The sequence below is a fragment of the Malus domestica genome, chromosome 13 (assembly GCF_042453785.1).
Source record: "Malus domestica chromosome 13, GDT2T_hap1".
Classification (NCBI taxonomy): Eukaryota; Viridiplantae; Streptophyta; class Magnoliopsida; order Rosales; family Rosaceae; genus Malus; species Malus domestica.
The window spans coordinates 22,213,106-22,230,783 of record NC_091673.1 but is presented as its reverse complement, the minus strand read 5'-3'; the positions used below and the strand labels follow the sequence as shown (position 1 = coordinate 22,230,783).

Genomic DNA, 17,678 nt, shown 5'->3' with positions numbered 1-17,678 from the left:
CTTCTTTCTCCCATGAAAATGGCGGAGCCACCCATAAACGAAAAAGAAGACCTGTAGGCATACCGGATCCGAATGTAGAAGTGGTGTCTCTGTCCCTCAAGACCCTACTCGATCCGAATACCAGAAACGAAGACCTCCGCCATGAAGTTCAAAATGGTGAGGTTGCGGAGAAGGTCTCACCCTTGTCCCTTATCACTGTGATGGAGTGCCATTCTCGTCTTTCGATCAAGGCACCCAATGGTGAATATGCCATCAAGTTCTACGTGGTCGTCCTAGGCGTTGTGAAGCTTGAGCGTGAGACTGATCTCAAGCGCGAGGCTGACCAGGAGCCTCCGTACATCTACAATGCGAAGCTCAAGCTTGGGTTCTTCACCTTCATTGTGACTGAGTCTGCCTCGGTGGTCGACTCCGGCGACGGCAAAGTTCTAGCTGATGGTGGTTTTAAGCAAGGCGTTAATCTGCTACTTACTGTTGTGGACGTCGATGCGGCGGTGTCCAAGGTCGTCCAAGCGGGAGCTGCAACGGTTGGAGAGATTAAAATCGGTGGTGTTCTCTTTGGCGACGAGCAGCGTTAGGCTCAGATTAAGATTCCATTCGGCATTTGCTGGTTCTTTGTCACTCCTATTGAGAATGAGGCCGTTGTCCCTAAAGCCCCGATTACTGTTTAATTCCATGTCGCCCTACCACCACATGATCTTTTTCGCTTTAGATTTTAATCAAATGCAACCATCAAATGCAAATCGCGAGACTGGTGGAGCCCAAGGAAACCGTGAAATTAAGCATCGTGTGCAGAGCGTGGCGGTATGTCATCTCCGAGAACGAGTTGTGGTTTTCTTTCTAAAGAATCAGAAGCAGTATTTCAAGATGTGGGCAACAAGAGAAGCGCGAGATAGTAGCAGTTAACGTTGGAGCTGTTGAGGCTTTGAAAGATCAAGGTTTCGGCAGATGGAGTTACACCCTGAGATCTATTCACCAACATGCCAAGAGCAATGTGAGGACACTATTTGAGAAAGTCAGATATTTGAGGAAGACAGGCTCCGTCATCTTATGCCATGATATTTGAGAAAGTCAGACACCAGTTTTGCAGAAGCTGTTAAAATCCTGTCCCAACACAAAATTCTTAGTACACCGGTGGTGGATGTCGATGCACCCGATGACGCTAGCTGGATCGACAGATACATCGGTATTGTTGAGCTTGCCAGAATTGTCGTGTGGATCCTGCATCAGTCAGAACCACCATCCCCGAGAACCCCAACTAGTCCATTTAGTGCAACTGCTATCGCAGCAGCCGTTAATGGATTGAAAGGTCTTGATCTTGCAGGACGACAGGCTTGGAGAGAAATGGTGGTGATTGTGCAGTGACGACAGGCTTGACTTCATCGATATACTGAGATGGAAGTTGAAGAGAGAAACAGAAGGAGGAGAAAGAGAGAGAGAGAGATAGGGGAGGTGAGGTGTGGGTTAGATTCCGCACTTATCCCAAAAAAAAAGCTTTAAAAAAGGGCTCAAATACCCAGAAAAATATGCTCAATTTGTTTCAACTCGAAAGCATAGGTGAAGATACAGTGGTTGCAGACAGAAAGCAATGCATGTTCAACTTTGTTCTTGCCCTTAGCAGCATGGGTGGACAGAGAAGATGAGCATCACAGGAAAGCAACATGCATAACAGATAGAAAGAGAGGAAAAGAAAAAGCAAAAGCAAATCTGCTTCTGCTGTCCCTTAGCCTCGCAAAGCATCCTTGTTTCAGTTTTTGGAGATACGCATGGGAAAGAGAAAAGAAGAAAGCATCAAGCAAAGCAGAAAAAGAAAAAAGCAAAGCAGAAAGTAAACAAAAGCAAAAGCAGATAATATTAATGGGGTGCATAGTGGGGTGGTGCAATCCACAACCATGATGATAATGGGCCAACAAGCCAGCTCATTCGAATTCAGATCTGACAGCAGACGTTACTTCCCACTAGAGAGAGTGCAGCAGAAAAACACAAGCAAAAGTAAGGAATAAACACCCCACCAGAATGATGTGGTTTACTTTCCTTATTTTTTGAATGATGTAATTTATTTTTCGTATCTTTCGGAGATATCTGTATAAACCCCATCAGAGGGTAAAAAAAAAAAAAAAAAAAAAAACTGGCAAAGCCCAAAATAAATGGGTTGGAATACTATGTGATGAGCGAAGACCCGTATGCCCAAAAGAGCCAGACCCTCTATTATCACCAACCAGGTGATCAAAAGTACATCCAGCACTACAAAAAATTATTTGGCAACCTGCCTCTATTATCACCAGCCATGTGACCAAAAGTACGTCCAATACTCCAAAATTATTCGACAACCTGCCGCTATTACCACCAACTAGGTGATGAAGTGTACAACCCGTACTCTAATATCATTTGGCAACTAGCCATTCATGCCACCAACCAGGTGATCAAAAGTACGCCTAGTACTTCATATTATACATGAGCATTACTCATGTCAATCATACATAAATATTCATGAGCATCACTCATATCAATCATACATAAACATTCATGAGCATCACTCATGTCAACATCCATGAGCATCAGTCATGTCAATCAAACATTCATGAGCATCACTTATGTCAATCAGCTTCAAAAGCTTCATTTACAAAAGCTCTAGCTTCGAAAGGTTCATTTACAGAGCTATAGCTTCAAAATCTTCATTTACAAAAAGCTCTAGCTTCAAAAGCTTCATTTACAGAGCTCCAGCTTCAAAGCTTCACTTACAAAGCTTCAGTGCAGGGTATACAAATATCTCCTCCAAACAACCGTCACTTCGGCCCATACATGGATTCAATTTGAAGTCTCCAGCCAACAGACTCTATTAACCGAAGACTTGGGGGACTACATTATGTACCATATATTAGACCTCATGAAAAATACTTGGGGAACTTAGCCCATTATTTATGTATTAATGAGCGAGCCCTTATTCTATAAAAGGGACTCCCTTACTTTCATTAGAGAGCACCCATTATTCATGTACGGAGGAGCGAGCCCTTATTTTATAAAAGGGACTCCCTCACCTTCATTAGAAAGCAACACCGCCAGCTGAGCAACCACCTCGCCGCGAGCATCACTCCTAGCCCATCACTTATGTATTGAGGAGCAAGCCTTTATTCTATAAAAGGGACTTCCTTACCTTCATTAGAGAGCAACACCGCCAGCTGAGCAACCGCTTCGCAGCGAGCATCACTCCTAACCCATCATTTATGTATTGAGGAGCAAGCCCTTATACTATAAAAGGGACTCCCTCACCTTCAAGCGCCACAAGCCGAGCCAACCAAGGCAACATAAGCCACAAGCCGAGCAGCCTTGCAACATGTGCTACTTATAGTTGAGCATCATTTCACTTTGAGCATCGCCTCATACCAAGTACCAGTTCAAGACGACATCTAGTTACTTCGGCCCACACATGGACTGAATTTCAAGTCTCCAGTCAAAAGACTCTCTTAACTGAAGACTTGGGGGACTACTGTTTATAGCATATTTAGGGCCTCGTATTTAGATCTCATACAAATACTCAGGGGACTTAAATGTAATTATGTGATAAAGGAAAGGGCAAATATGTAATAAGTGAGAAGTCATTATTCTATAAAATGACCCATCACCCTCACAATTAGAGGAAGCCATTTATTATGGCTCCTTTATCCTTTCAAAGCTCTCACATTACAGAGTTCCCTCACTCCCCTCGCCTCTCAGATAAATACATAATCAGTGTGGACGTAGCTCAAACCTTGGGGTGAGCCACGATACATCTTGTGTTATTTACTTTCTTGCAGATTCACAGTCGGATTTACGTTGTACCAAGACCTCCGGTTTTGTGCATTAACACATGTCAACATTTTTTAGGCAGGGAGATACTGGAAATCCCAAAACATTTTTCAAAGCTAAACAATCATAATGTTACTGCTTCGAGAACCATGTGTCGTTCAAATCTTATTTCAGTTTATCCTAATGCTACTGCTTCTGATTTGAGTATCAGGGTTGTCGAAGGAAAATGATGAACGATGCGTTGACAAAACGGGCCCAGGTGAGGTCCGGTTCCAAATTTATAAATGGCATTACTCGGCTCAGGCCACCCCGTTACATTTTTAAATGGCTCCAGTTTGGTTCTTTCAAATTTAGGCCCGACCCGGCCTGTGCCCACCCTTTTACATATTCATGCTAAATCTCGTGGCCTCACTGATAAGATTTTTACCACTTGCAAAAGTATGGATAAAAAAACACTTTAAAATACTTGCAAGAGAACAAGGTAGTTGAAGTTAGGTTGCTCATGCAAGGTCGTTCCCCAGGGATTAAATGAATAATTTGTATTTAAACTAATTCTTAATTAACTATTTAAAACAAGATTTTAGAAAAAGGTTGATTTTATGACCTCAAATAATAAAACAAATTTAATAAAAACAATTAAATAATTGTCAAAGTAAAGAAAACAAAGGAAAACGGTTTTGAAAATCAATTTAAGCACTAAGGTTCTGCCGTCACCTTAACAATCTTATGTAATTTTAACAATTACATATGAAGTACACATGCAACTTTGAATGTTAAGTTTTCCTAATGCATATTCTCCCCGTGATATTCAAGCAAGATATTTAGATCAAATGTAAACATGCAAGGCTCATTAAGTTTTGTGAAAATCCAACCATGCAACCCCTAAGAGTGTGATATTCGCCTTAGGTGAAATTACAATTATTAACCATAAGAAGCAATACTCAATCCTCCAGTGATATTCCGACCGAATTGCCTAAATATCCTAATGGTAGCTAAGCATTAAGACATAGAGACAATTTTAAACACAGTGATTAATAATTCAAAGTATGCATGCATAATATCATAAGCAATTGCATAAATACTACATATTCATGTTAAGGCTCATGGTTTCGCCCTAGCAAAAGAAAATTAGTTACGAACGACTAGAAAATAAAAGGAATTTTATTGAAATTAGAAAAAAGATAGAAAACACCTTGAAAATAAACTTGAATTGTCAAAAGCTCTCTAAATCGAGTTCTCCAAAATAGTGCATGTCACATCCAGGCCTGGGCCCCCACCACATCCCAGGTTGGACTCCACTGTAGTATGATATTGTCCGCTTTATGCCCCGACCACGCCCCGACCACGCCCTCATGGTTTTGTTTCTGGGAACTCACATGAGAACTTCCCAGTGGGTCACCCATCATGGGATTGCTCTCGCGCGAACTCGCTTAACTTCAAAGTTCCGATAGAACCCGAAGCCAGTGAGCTTCCAAAAGGCCTCGTGCTAGGTAGAGATGAGAATATTCATATAAGGCTTACAGGATCCTCTTCCCTAGGCGATGTGGGATGTTACAATCCACCCCCCTTAGGGGCCCAACATCCTCATCGGCACACTTCCGACCAAGGATTGGCTCTGATACCAAATTGTCACATCTCAGCCAGGGCCCCCACCATATCGTGGGCTCGACTCTGCCGTAGCACGATATTGTCCACTTTAGGCCCCAACCACGCCCCACTATTTTGTTTTTAGGAACTCACATGAGAACTTCCCAGTGGGTCACCCATCTTGGGATTACTCACGCGCGAACTTGCTTAACTTCGGAGTTCCGATGGAACCTGAAGCCAGTGAGCTCTCAAAAAGCCTCGTGCTAGGTAAAGATGAGAATATACATATAAGGCTTACATGATCCTCTTCCCTGGACGATGTGGGATGTTACAATGCATCCAAAACCCTAATAGCTTCGTAGCCTTATTTATACTACTAGAAAATAAAATTCTTCCTAGAAAATGTCTTCTAAAAACTAGGAAATATAATAGAATAAGATAACTAGGAATTATATTTCTATTCTAACTTTGGGAAATTTGCCCAGCCATAAAGAATCTCATGTTTCTGGATATTTGCTCAGCCATAAAGAATCTCATGTTTCTGGATATTTAAAGCTCCAAAACAGGCCCAAATGATTTGAATTAAAGATTGAGATGTTCTAAACATAATTGCAAAAGGCTTTGAACCCAAAAAACATCATCTTGGATGCTAAAAAGCCCAAATAAGCCCAAAATGTCACTTTGACAACACTACGCGCTGCTCCTTTATTTCTTGGCCATAAAATTAATCGCTCAGTAGAAAAATCTAATATTTTGACATGAACAAGTTGAGAGACTTGGGAATCCTACAAGATCCATTCGTTCTTTTTTCTTTGACAGATGGTCAGAACTTCATCTAGGTTTGAATCCTACTGAGAGGCCCACTAGAGATCATAAATTGTTGAAGAAAGAACAAGATGTTTCTTTTGTCCCTTCCAAGCGATTGCGTAAAGCACATGGTAGCAACGGAACCGGGGAAAGTATACTGAAAAGACAGTTCTTTTATATTATATTAGCATTTTCATTAGTATTAGATTAGTAGTAATTAGTGATCTCGGCTCAGTGAGTCATAAACCGAAAATAAAAAAGGATAGGTGCAGAGATTCAATGGAAGTTGTTCTAACAAATGGAGTTGGCTGCATCGTGTTAGTAAAGGAATCCTTCCATCGAAACTTCAGAAAGGATGAAGGATAAACCTATATACATACGGATAGTACTAAATACTATCTCAAAATGATTCATGACGACCCAAATCTGTATTTTTTTATATCACAAGCATCCTCCAATTGGAATCACTCCAAAATTAATCCGTTTGATCACTTTTTGCTCAAGAGGAAGTTTAATGTTCTACATTGAAAATATAATTCAAAGTATCAAAATTTTACCAAAATAACCAATAAATTATAACTAAGAATGGGGTAAAATATGTAGTATAATATCGACTCATCACTCACCATAGCAAAAGAAGGTTATGCATATTCATAAACAAAGAAAACGTCATTAAGAAGAAAAAGAAGGACAACACCTCATAACAAAATATCAATCTTTAGAAACCTAGCCGAGTTCTCTCTTCAAAATCTGTGGTGTGTAGAGAATCCCTAATGGCTGGCCAAAGCTATTTATATTACCACAAATCCTTCCTAGAAAATATATTCTAAAAACTACGAAACATAATAAATTAAGATAGACTAGGAAACAATCTCCTATACTAATGTGTAGAATCTGCAACGTTCAAACCAACTCCAAAACTAGCTCAAGAGGTCTTGATTTTTAAAACTTAAGTCTTGTTGAACATCTTTGTAGAAAGGCCTATCGTCAAAACATGTCATCTTGGACACCAAAAGGTCCAACTAAGTCTGAAACATCACTTTGGCAGCTTTGCGCGTTGATCCTTTATTTATTCACCATAAATCAATGGTCCATTATATGAAAAAATTGAAAAACTTTCAAACGCTCGTCAATTAGAATCACTCAAAAATTAGTTCGTTTGATCACTTTTTGCTTAGGAGGAAGTCCCATGTCCTACATTAGAAATATAAATCATAGTATCAAAATCCTACAAAAACAAATACCAAAATATATTAAGAATGGGGTAAAATATATAATATAAAATCAACTCATCATTAGCCTTAATTTCTGTTTTGGTAAAAATTAAGTTTATTTTTTCGAAAAAAAATAAGTCCTTTAATTCATTTACAATTGAAAAATTCATCTTACTATTAGATTCAAAGTTATTCTATTCAACTTTTTGTCAAATTAAGTAAAGTGACTTGCACGTGATACACTCTAGAGGGTGATACCATCCCTGTTGGAGAATTGAATCCCACATTAGGCATATGACAAAAAGATACACAATTAATATATGGTAGATTCCACCCTTAAATTCTTCTAGACATTTTGTGATAAAAACCCAACACCTATTAATAAGTGGTTAAGTTAGAATGAAACCGATGATGTAGTTTAGCCCATGATGGGCATGAAATTTTTTTATGGTACTAGAGCAAGTTATTCTCTCGACATGTCTTGACTTGCGCCACAAGGCTCAAATCTACTTCCTTAAGTTTGGGTTTCAATAATGTGCACTAGCTCCAACTTAAGGTATTGAATGATTGGGCCTTCAAAAAGATTGACGTTGAATTCAATGATTAAATACTGATTGGGCACTTGAAAAGATTGGTTCCAATGATTATATATTAATTGGGCATTCGAAAAGATTGATGTTGACTCCAATGACTGAATACTGACTCAATTTTCGAACAGATTCTTAGCGCCGGTGTACTGAAGTCCTGTAACACAAAGATCACTTTAAGACTTCAAGTAGTAAAATAGAATGAAATAAAAAAAAAAACAAAGCACATAATTTACTTTGTATTTTTACGGATAAAAAATAGAAAGAAAAAAAAAAAAAAAAAGCAAAGTTGCTCGGCCGCTTCAGTCAACTGTTACTAAAGGCGCGTGGTAGGTTTGTACCCACACGCTCTAGAAACCAACATAAAGAGTAGAAAGTTGGGCAATCAAATGGCTCAACCAACCTTGTGTCCTGACGTCCTTTGTCTTTTCCAAACACCTTCAATCTTTTTTTCCATCTAAATTCAAAGGCCACCCATCTTGCTCCACAATCTTTCTTCCATTTTTCATGATACTTTCATCTCAATACTCAACTCACCACATTCACACACATACAAAACATTTCTTAATTACTTATTTTGCATATATGTACAGAGGAAGATTCGAATTTGGATGCAAAAAGAGGAGCACATTGCTCGAATTAACTTGGCTAAGTTTAAATTTGCTATAGTTAAAACACTTAAAAGCACCGGTTTAAAGAAAAATGTCTTTCAACTAAAGTGTTATTACACTAATTTAATTTATTAAGCGTCGAACATTATCAGTTTTTAGAGGGTCTAAACTAATTAAGTATTATAGGTTATGATAGCTTTCTTGTTTTACCTCATTGACCAGATATCCTCTTATGTCACTAATTCATTATGTGATATTCATTTATTGTAGTAGTACACTTTTAAATACGTAGCAAGCGGTTAATGAACAATCACGCTACTGAAACTAATTCTTGGTTGCATGAGATTAGAGAATCTCTCATCATTGAGAAGTTTTTGAGGGTTGGGAGGATTGTTTATCAAAATTTCGAATTGGGTTTTCTTTTTCCTAGTTAAATATTGTTGCTTGAAAGGTGTAGGAGATGATGTTGCAAATGATGTAGCTGTATAGGGTTCATCCCTGTTGTTAACTAATTTTGAATGCATGCTTCGTATCAATTGTCAAAAAGTGAGCAGACAAAAAGGCACAACAAAATTTAAAAAAAACAAAAACAAAAATACCAAATGTGTCCTGAAATGCCAAAATTATATTATATGTTGAATTCTTTGCAGATTCATTCGTTCAAGGGTGTTTTTCTATAATGTTTGGAGAAGGCATCTTGACATCACATAAAAGGACATTGACAAAGGGTTTATGGCATTAACAAATTAATATGATACAACTGTCTACTTCTAGTGACCCATTTTGAATTTTGATAAACCCTACTCCGAAAAAATCTTGGGTCTAACTGGTTGTACATTCTTTGTCTACTTATCAAATGATGGAGATAGAAAGCACTTATACAACCGTTTACATGATAGAATTTCTATATGCAAACTTAGACAGTCGCATATACTTCCTTTCCCCATAATCTAAATTGACTAGAGCAGTATACTTCCTTTCCCCGTAATCTAGGTTACAAAGTTGCTGTGCATAGTTGGCAACCTACTTAATTCTTAGTCTTCTTTCCTAGAAGTGATAAGTGAGCTTGACACTTCATTTGCATAATACTTATTAATCTTCATTCTTGTTCAAACTAAATAAGTGAGCTCGAATATAAAATAGTCAATCTGCTACAGCAGTGTGTTACCCTCCTACTCCGAGTTTAGATTTAACTTTAGAATATCGCTCGAATAAAAAGAGAAAAATATTCAAATTACTTATGTGAATAGTACTTATTAGTCTTTTTTTTCTTCTCTATATGGGAGTTGTGAGCGAGCTTGACACGCCATTCTTGATGAGTTAACACTCAAAACCTCACACTGCACTCCAAATATATGGTAAAGGTCAGTTTTGTGCTCTCTACAAGTTAACTGCTTATGTTTTCACAGTTTTGTGCTCTCTACAAGTTAGCTGTTTATGTTTTCACAGTTTTGTGCTCTCCACAAGTTAACTGTTAATGTTTTCACATTATCCTTTGCTAATCGGAACCCCGTTGCTTAGTTTCCTTCTCACTTCCACTTTTCAGTCCATTCTTGGGTACATTATTCGATTTCCTGATAAGGATATCACCTGAAAAGGTATCACATATTTTGATTTCAGTTCAATGTTTCAGTCATTGTTTGCGGATATTATTATCAATGTGGGAGTTCTGTTTTCAGTTTGCTGGATATTTTGAATTATTTTGCGCTCATCTGTTATAAATGTTTAATTGGGAGTGGTTTGAGTTTTTCGTCTTCAGTTTCATCTGATTGTCGTGTGCATGAAACGGAAAAAATTAGACGTGATGCAATGTATATCCGATGATTTTAGTTTGATCTGTTGATCTTTGATTTACTGTAAATACAATTTGATGGATGAACTTTTCCCAAACCAAAACCAGTCTGCATTTATCTAAAACCCGCATTTTCGTTCTATTGTTGCACATTGATCGGTTTCTTATCGTTTTATTTTCAGCTACATTACCCTCTGTAAGCTGCATCTCTAGTCCAAGAACAATGTGAAAAGCAATTGAATATGAAGTGACATTTTTGTGCCCTTAACTGCAGAATGAATGTATCTGCTGAAGGAGTTGAAGCTGTGGCAGAGGTTGTTCCTTGGGAAGAAGTATCTGAGTCATTGGAGCAAAAGAGGATTGATTATTTAGCAGCAAAGAAAAAATCGCTGCGAGCCCGTTATATATATGGCGTAATCTTCTTATTTACAAATCTTTGTGCTTGGTTTATTCGCGACTATGGGCAAGGGGTTCTGCCTCAGCTCCATTGTATGTAACAGTTCTCCCTTCTCAAAATATTTGATTTTACTTCTAACTTAATTTTGGTCCCTACCATTATAAAACGTTATGCAGATCAAAAGCTATATTCATTGCGATCTTTATCTGATACAATATCCCAAAAACATGTTCTTTCTCACATAACCAACATTTAAAAACAGAAATTTCTAATCCTGCCACACATTAATGGAGGCGGTTTACACATAATTGGGAATAGAAAAGGTATATGTGGTGATGCTTTCTGTGTGTTTACTTCTTAAATTTCTATTGCAGATTTTAAATCTTGTGGAATTCACGGAAGCGATTGTTTCCGTACGCTGGGAGTTCTTCGCGTGAGTTTAGGAAGCTTTGTATCTTTCTTCTTGTCCTATGAGTGCTTTTCTGTTACAGAAGAACCTTATTACATATGTTGATTGTTGAGTCATAAGATTCTGATGGCAGGATTGATATCTGTTATCATATAATGGATAAGGAAATAGCTTATACCAATAAATTGTTACTGTATATTTCATCATTGTTTTCGGCTACGAATTTTCCTATCTATAATTCTCTGCCCTTAAAGATCAAGCATCCTTAACATCGAATTCAGATATTTTTCTTTCTAATGTTCCTCACTGCATCTAAAACAAGAAAACTAAGTGAAGCTCGCAATGTATGGCATTCTGGATTGTGGGGATTCAAGTTTTGCATATTGTTTGTGTCAATGGTGGTTCCACTCTTCATCCCTCCACACTTCATTCAATTATACGGTACATTTATTTTGGGCTCAATCAGAAACACTTCATGGCATATATATTTTTTTCGCCTTTCTTGATCTTCGGTATTTTATGCAACAGCTGAGAAACAACATGACTTACTTGACCCATCTGGTTTTAGAATATAGGAGAAGAATCTGTTTCAATGGTTATTTTTTGCAATCACGCCAGATTTATGCAAGTAGATACTATGCTTAAAAAAGAAAAGTTAATAACATAATCTGTGCCGAAAAACAGAATATACTTTATATGGGTTCTGTTACCAAAAAATACTTATACTTTCCTTCAAATTAAACACCTATGACCTATCTCATCCTCCATTCTTGAAACATCTTAAAAAATAATTTCCAAAAATTAACAAACTTTTCCTATTTTCTTACAGGTGAATTTGCTCGTGTCGGTGCAGGGTAACATTTCTGATTTTGATTCTACACATGCTTGAACTGCTTGCTGTTAAGCCATATTTAAAACTTTTCAAATCCATATCGGCGAGTGGTTTTAGAAATCTGTAGTGCCGTGTAACTAAATGTGTAGAAGACCGAAAATCTAAAACCGATGAACAAATCTTATGCAGTGTTACAATAGAAATAGTTCCTGTTAGATCTTAGAAAGACATTGTTTCAACCCCTTGTTAAGATGAAGCTGCAGCTTGGATTGCAGAAAATTTTGTGGCTAACATATGGTTTATACTCTTCATGACAGGATATTTCTCGTTCTTCAACTTATAAGTGTGATCCAGTTTATTACATGGTGGAATAAGTACTGGATGCCTGATGAGCAAAAGAAGCACAGGTATGGCTTCTTATTAACAAGGACTCCATGATGCTTCCATTCCGTGTGATATACATATTCACTATTGGTACTGTACTTCTCGGATGAACTTGGTCACAGTGTATCTCTAGCTCCTTTGGTCCAAGCTCACGTCCCTGCACAATTTTCTGTTACATACCCTTCAATATCCATGACATCTTTTCGTGCAGCACAAAGTATCCACATATTCTGGTTTATCGGGGGAAGGAAAGGATAGTTGTATTCGGAATCACACAGTATTCTATTATATAAGCATAACTTACGGAATTATGACTATTGCTTTATCTTTTTATTTCTTCTGTTGGTCATAAATTCACTTGATAGATCTTCTCTTATACTCTACAGCTGCTCCCTTGGGTTATTCATGTCTACACTGTTTTACATTGCTTCTATGGGTGGAATCGCATTCATGTACTCATCATACGGGATGAAATTATTGTGTGCTCTCAACATCTTTTTCATCACATGGACTGTGATTCTACTTGTCGTGATGATGGTGATATCACTACATTCGAAGGTATACATTTCTCTTCGCAACACGTCTATCTGATGTATATCTTCATTTTAGTATTTTTTTTTTTTTTTGTTCAAAGATCGCATCCTTACTCGAGTTAAGAAGAGATTCTCTGTGTTTGCTTAAAAACAGGTAAACAGAGGTCTTTTATCTTCCGGAATTATGGCTTCATATCTTGTTTTCCTATGTTGGTCTGCCATCAGAAGGTTAGGACTTCAATCCATGTATCAAGTATTCAGATTCAGCTAAACTTTCTATGAGATGTTTTCTCACCGTTCTTAACTCCTCGTGCTTATTGTGTATCGATTATATTCTCCGGTTGTAAATTTATGCCATGAATTATTTAACTTTCGTCTAAATCAAGATAATTTCATGTTTCATTCAACTTATGATTAATTGAAATCTCCTAATATGTTTCATTCAACTTAAAAAATTAGTTATTGTGCTGATCTTAATACATGGATTTTCAGTGAACCTGCAAATGAGGAATGCAACAGACAAAAACAAGGGAATGAAGGTCACGATTGGACTACAGTACTAGTAAGAGTTGATTAGTTCTTTTTTTTTTCTTTTTGTTTTTTGGTTGCCTCTTTCAACTGGTTCCGAGTTCTCACTTTGTAGATCATTAAATCGGGCTTGGATATTCTAGTATTCTACCGATGAGTTTAACAATCACACACACCAAATTTACCAAGTATCAATCTCAACAGCAGTAATATGTTGTGTTACACTGTCCTTCTAGCAGGGCTTCCTGATCGCGATATGTTCTATTGTCATGGCGACTTTTTCAACTGGCATAGATTCACAGTCATTTCCGGTGAATATTTTCTCTTTGTGTGTTGCAAGCATAAGTTATACTAACCTTATTTGGTTGCTCAGACAATGGCAGAGAAAGTATTAAAGAGCAAAGTTTGAAATATTCAACATTGTTTCTTACTGACTGCTAAAACTTAAAAAGTTACCAAGATGTTCAATCCTGTTATTTAGCAGAAAACTAAAACCTACTTCTCGTGCTATCCAGTTTTACAAAGATCAAGTTCGAGAGGATGACGACATCCCTTACAAGTACGGATTTTTCCACCTAACATTTTCCTTGGGGTGCATGTATTTTGCGATGTTGTTCATCAGTTGGAACCTCAGTAACTCCGCTAAGAAGTAAGGAATCATCTATCATTCACAGATGACTTTATTTGGGAGATCTCCATTTCGTATGAAATTGATATGGTTAACTAACACTCTGGAAAAACATTCAGGTGGAGCATCGATGTCGGATGGACTAGTACATGGGTAAAAATCGTCAACGAATGGTTTGCAGCTTCAGTATTGTGTAAGTAATCCCGTATATATGATTTCTTAGTTGGATTGCTTCTGTACACGTAAATCGGTTTATTTTTGTGCATACCATCATCTTTCTTGATTTTTAAATTAAATTTTAATGCAGTATGGACGTTGATTTCGCCGGCGGTGAGGCAGTCGAAAGTGATGGATCGTGAAGAGGCTGTGCAGGAGATTGATAACTCAGACGTGCCATGATTGATTGATTATGTAATCTCCATTTGTTACATTGCCATTATTCTTTCTGTATCTGTTATTCTTCAAACAAGTCACCAAAGACACGGGGACGAATAAGCCATCAATATTCCTTTTTTTTTTTGGGGAAAACTTCAAAGTCAATCTCACTCCAGTATTGCTATAACGGCAGTCAATTCCAATAAAAAGAGAATTGTATTTCTTGAAACTACTGTTGTATAACACAAGTCCTATATGAATTAGTATTTAAGTTGATTTTCACACTCTTTTTAACTTAGAACACCCTCCTATTTATCTATAATCATTTGATTGAATAAACTAAGGAAGGCCTGAGGCTGAGTCTAAAAAACGTCAAACAACTAAAAGATAATAGCCCTATCAAGAGCCCGACCTCGATGTCATCCTCGATAAATTTTTTATGACATTAGTAGCTAACATTTCAATAACAGAGTGTTTTATCGTGTTACTCATATTATCACTGCAATCAATATAAACATCATCAATAATATTGTTACAAAAATCGATCCCTTGGTGCCTTAAAAGGATAAGTTTTTTTGTACGAACAACATGCACAAAGAAATTTATGGTGCCTTAAAAGGATATTGTCAAATGCCTATAAAATTAAAACAACATAACCAAGTCATTTATTTTATTTTATATAAATGTCAAATTTTCTTTCATTATTTTATGATAATTTGTTTGGTTGTACCCAATGCACTCTGGACACATCGCCCACTGCTATCCTATCAGCCACTAATTGCATAATTTGCATATAATTTTTAGCTTAAATAATTGCTGTCAAAAAGTCCCAAAACAAAATGATGCACGTTTAAACAACGCCATCTCACAAATCCCGTTTCTTCATTCTATATAAAAGCAGAAGCCATTTCCCAAACTCAACACTCACAAAAGCACTTTCCCTTCTCCTTCAAAATCCTCAAAACCCCATCAAAATACAAGAAAAAAAAAACACTTCAACTCTTGAACATGTTCAACCAGTCTCTTTTTTCCATTTTGGTCACATTGCTAATTGCCTCAGTGGTCAAGGCAGTGGTTGACCCAGTCCAAGCCAGTGGCCATGGGCCAATCCTTAAGATGTACATGCATGACATCTTGGGAGGCAGCAGCCCCACAGCTAGGCCCATCACTGGTCTACTTGGCAACATCTACGGCGGCTAAGTGCCATTTGCCAGGCCCATAGGCTTCCTGCCGCCATAAGACAGGGTAGCCATTCCTAATGCTAATGGAGCCATTCCAACCGTCAACGGCGTTAATGGGATTCCACTTGGCACCGGCTTAGTTGGTACAACATTCTCTGGAAAATAAAATGGTCAGGCTCCTCAGACTCCATTAAGTCCAGACGGTTTGAGCCTGGATTTGGAACCATCATTGTCATCGATGATATTCTGACAACATCACCTGATCTGGGCTCGCAGATGATCAAAAAGGCCCAGGCGTCTACGTTGCTAGCTCGGCTGACGGGTCAACACAGATGATGGTGTTCACAGCCATAATTGAAGGAGGTGAGTATGGAGATGCCTTGAACTTCTATGGGATATTCAAAATTGGGAGCCCCATGTCACACTTGACTGTGATTGGAGGGACTGGCAAGTTCAAGAGTGCAAGTAGGTTTGCTGAAGTCAAGTCCCTCATACCTCCTGGCCAACATGTCAATGATGGTGTTGAGGAAAGTAAAAGCTGTTAGGGCTAATTATGTAGAATAAGGAACAACTTATGTAGGCATGATTGTAGGATCTTAATTGATCATTGTATTGTATAAATACCTTCGTATTGATCTATTGTAAAGTGAATGAATTCATATATACAATTATCGAATTCTTTACATGGTACTAGAGCTTCTGAGCCTCTGATAACCAATTTCTTTGCCGTTTACAACACAGCAAGAAACCCTAACAACCATATTTCTTCTCGCCGACATCCATGGTGCTCGAAGATACCACCATAACCAAATCCTCAACTAAGCCTGAGATGAGCAAGTATGATGATCCCAATGATCCGCTTTATCTCCATCACTCTGATCAGCCTAGAGCTATCTTAGTTACTCAACAACTAAATGAAGAAACCTATCCAACCTGGAGCCGTGCCATGATTATGGCTCTCATTGCTAAAAATAAGGAAGGTTTTATTGATGGGACCATCAAAAGGCCAAGAGGAACGCAGAACTTCAACGGTGGACACGCTGCAATAATCTTGTCAAGTCATGGCTTCTCAACTCGGTCTCCCAAGATATTAGGGCAAGTGTGATTTACAATGACATTGCTCATGATATCTGGGATGATTTGAAGGAACGTTTTTCACATGTGAACAACGTACATCTCTTTCATATTGAACAAGAGATACATGGCTGCGTTCAAGGTAATATGAATATTGGTGCTTACTATACCAAATTGAAAGGTCTCTGGGATGAGCGTGATGCATTGTGCTCTATTCCAAATTGTACATGTGGCACTGTAAAAGAAGTGTTGCAGTTTTAGCAAAATCAAAAGACCATAAAGTTTCTAATGAGGCTTAATGATGCTTACGCAGCAGTTAGAGGACAAATCTTACTTATGGATCCTCTTCTTGCCGTTAACAAAGCCTACTCACTTATCATACAAGATGAGAAACAAAGAGCAGTTTTAAATCACACATCTAGCAAAGCCTTCATCATCGATGCAGCAGCTTTTGCAGTATGAGGTAATTCAAAGAATTCTAATAGGAACTTCACACCCAAGAATCCCCATTTTCATTATGATCGCTGCAACATCGTAGGGCACACCTCAGAGACATGTCGGGCACATCTTAAGTGTGACTATTGTGGGTTGAAAGGCCACACTATTGACTACTGTCGCAAGCTAAAGAGGATGAATTCCTCCAATGACAAGGCTGATCATCAAGATTGAAGTGGATTTGTTTCGAAGAAGAACCATGTTGATTCTAATCCGGCAAGTTCAGCAGCGCCTTTTCCTTCGTATAGCCTTACTGTGGAACAATATCATCATCTCCTTGCTCTTCTCGACAAGAACAAGTCCAACCACCTGGCCAATCATGTCACTTCTGTGTCTAGCATGAATGATCTATCAGGTCAAAATTTTTGTGCTTCTTTTTTCAGTGAAGACACAAGTTGGATCTTTGACACTGGAGCCACATACCACATTGTTTGCCTGCCCCACTTGATGACTAGCAGTAA

General features: G+C 38.0%; 2 protein-coding genes and 1 pseudogene across 2 annotated transcripts; all 3 read left to right on the top strand.

Annotated features, from left to right (window-relative positions):
- Nucleotides 1-200: 200 nt before the first annotated feature.
- On the top strand, nucleotides 201-575 carry LOC139190867 (uncharacterized protein At5g48480-like). The gene has a single exon (XM_070811357.1). The coding sequence runs from the start codon at nucleotides 201-203 to the stop codon at nucleotides 573-575; it is 375 nt and encodes a 124-aa protein (XP_070667458.1).
- Nucleotides 576-10,078: 9,503 nt separating this feature from the next.
- On the top strand, nucleotides 10,079-14,696 carry LOC103404885 (uncharacterized). The gene is made up of 13 exons (XM_029091539.2): nucleotides 10,079-10,187; nucleotides 10,656-10,870; nucleotides 11,153-11,229; nucleotides 11,469-11,628; nucleotides 12,017-12,041; nucleotides 12,337-12,426; nucleotides 12,790-12,961; nucleotides 13,091-13,164; nucleotides 13,429-13,498; nucleotides 13,704-13,775; nucleotides 13,980-14,113; nucleotides 14,212-14,285; nucleotides 14,400-14,696. Exons 2-13 carry the CDS (start codon nucleotides 10,657-10,659, stop codon nucleotides 14,489-14,491), a joined length of 1,254 nt encoding a protein of 417 aa, XP_028947372.2. The 5' UTR covers nucleotides 10,079-10,187; nucleotide 10,656; the 3' UTR covers nucleotides 14,492-14,696.
- Nucleotides 14,697-15,341: 645 nt separating this feature from the next.
- LOC103404884 (dirigent protein 18-like) lies at nucleotides 15,342-16,193 on the top strand (annotated as a pseudogene).
- Nucleotides 16,194-17,678: the final 1,485 nt, after the last annotated feature.

Excerpts from the sequence above, each read along its gene's own strand:
- LOC139190867 (XM_070811357.1), top strand. The coding sequence starts at position 201 with ATGGAGTGCCATTCTCGTCTTTCGATCAAGGCACCCAATGGTGAATAT.
- LOC103404885 (XM_029091539.2), top strand. The coding sequence starts at position 10,657 with ATGAATGTATCTGCTGAAGGAGTTGAAGCTGTGGCAGAGGTTGTTCCT. Across the intron at positions 11,629-12,016 it reads ACACTTCATTCAATTATACG|GTGAATTTGCTCGTGTCGGT; the intron begins GTACATTTATTT and ends ATTTTCTTACAG. Across the intron at positions 13,776-13,979 it reads TAGATTCACAGTCATTTCCG|TTTTACAAAGATCAAGTTCG; the intron begins GTGAATATTTTC and ends CGTGCTATCCAG.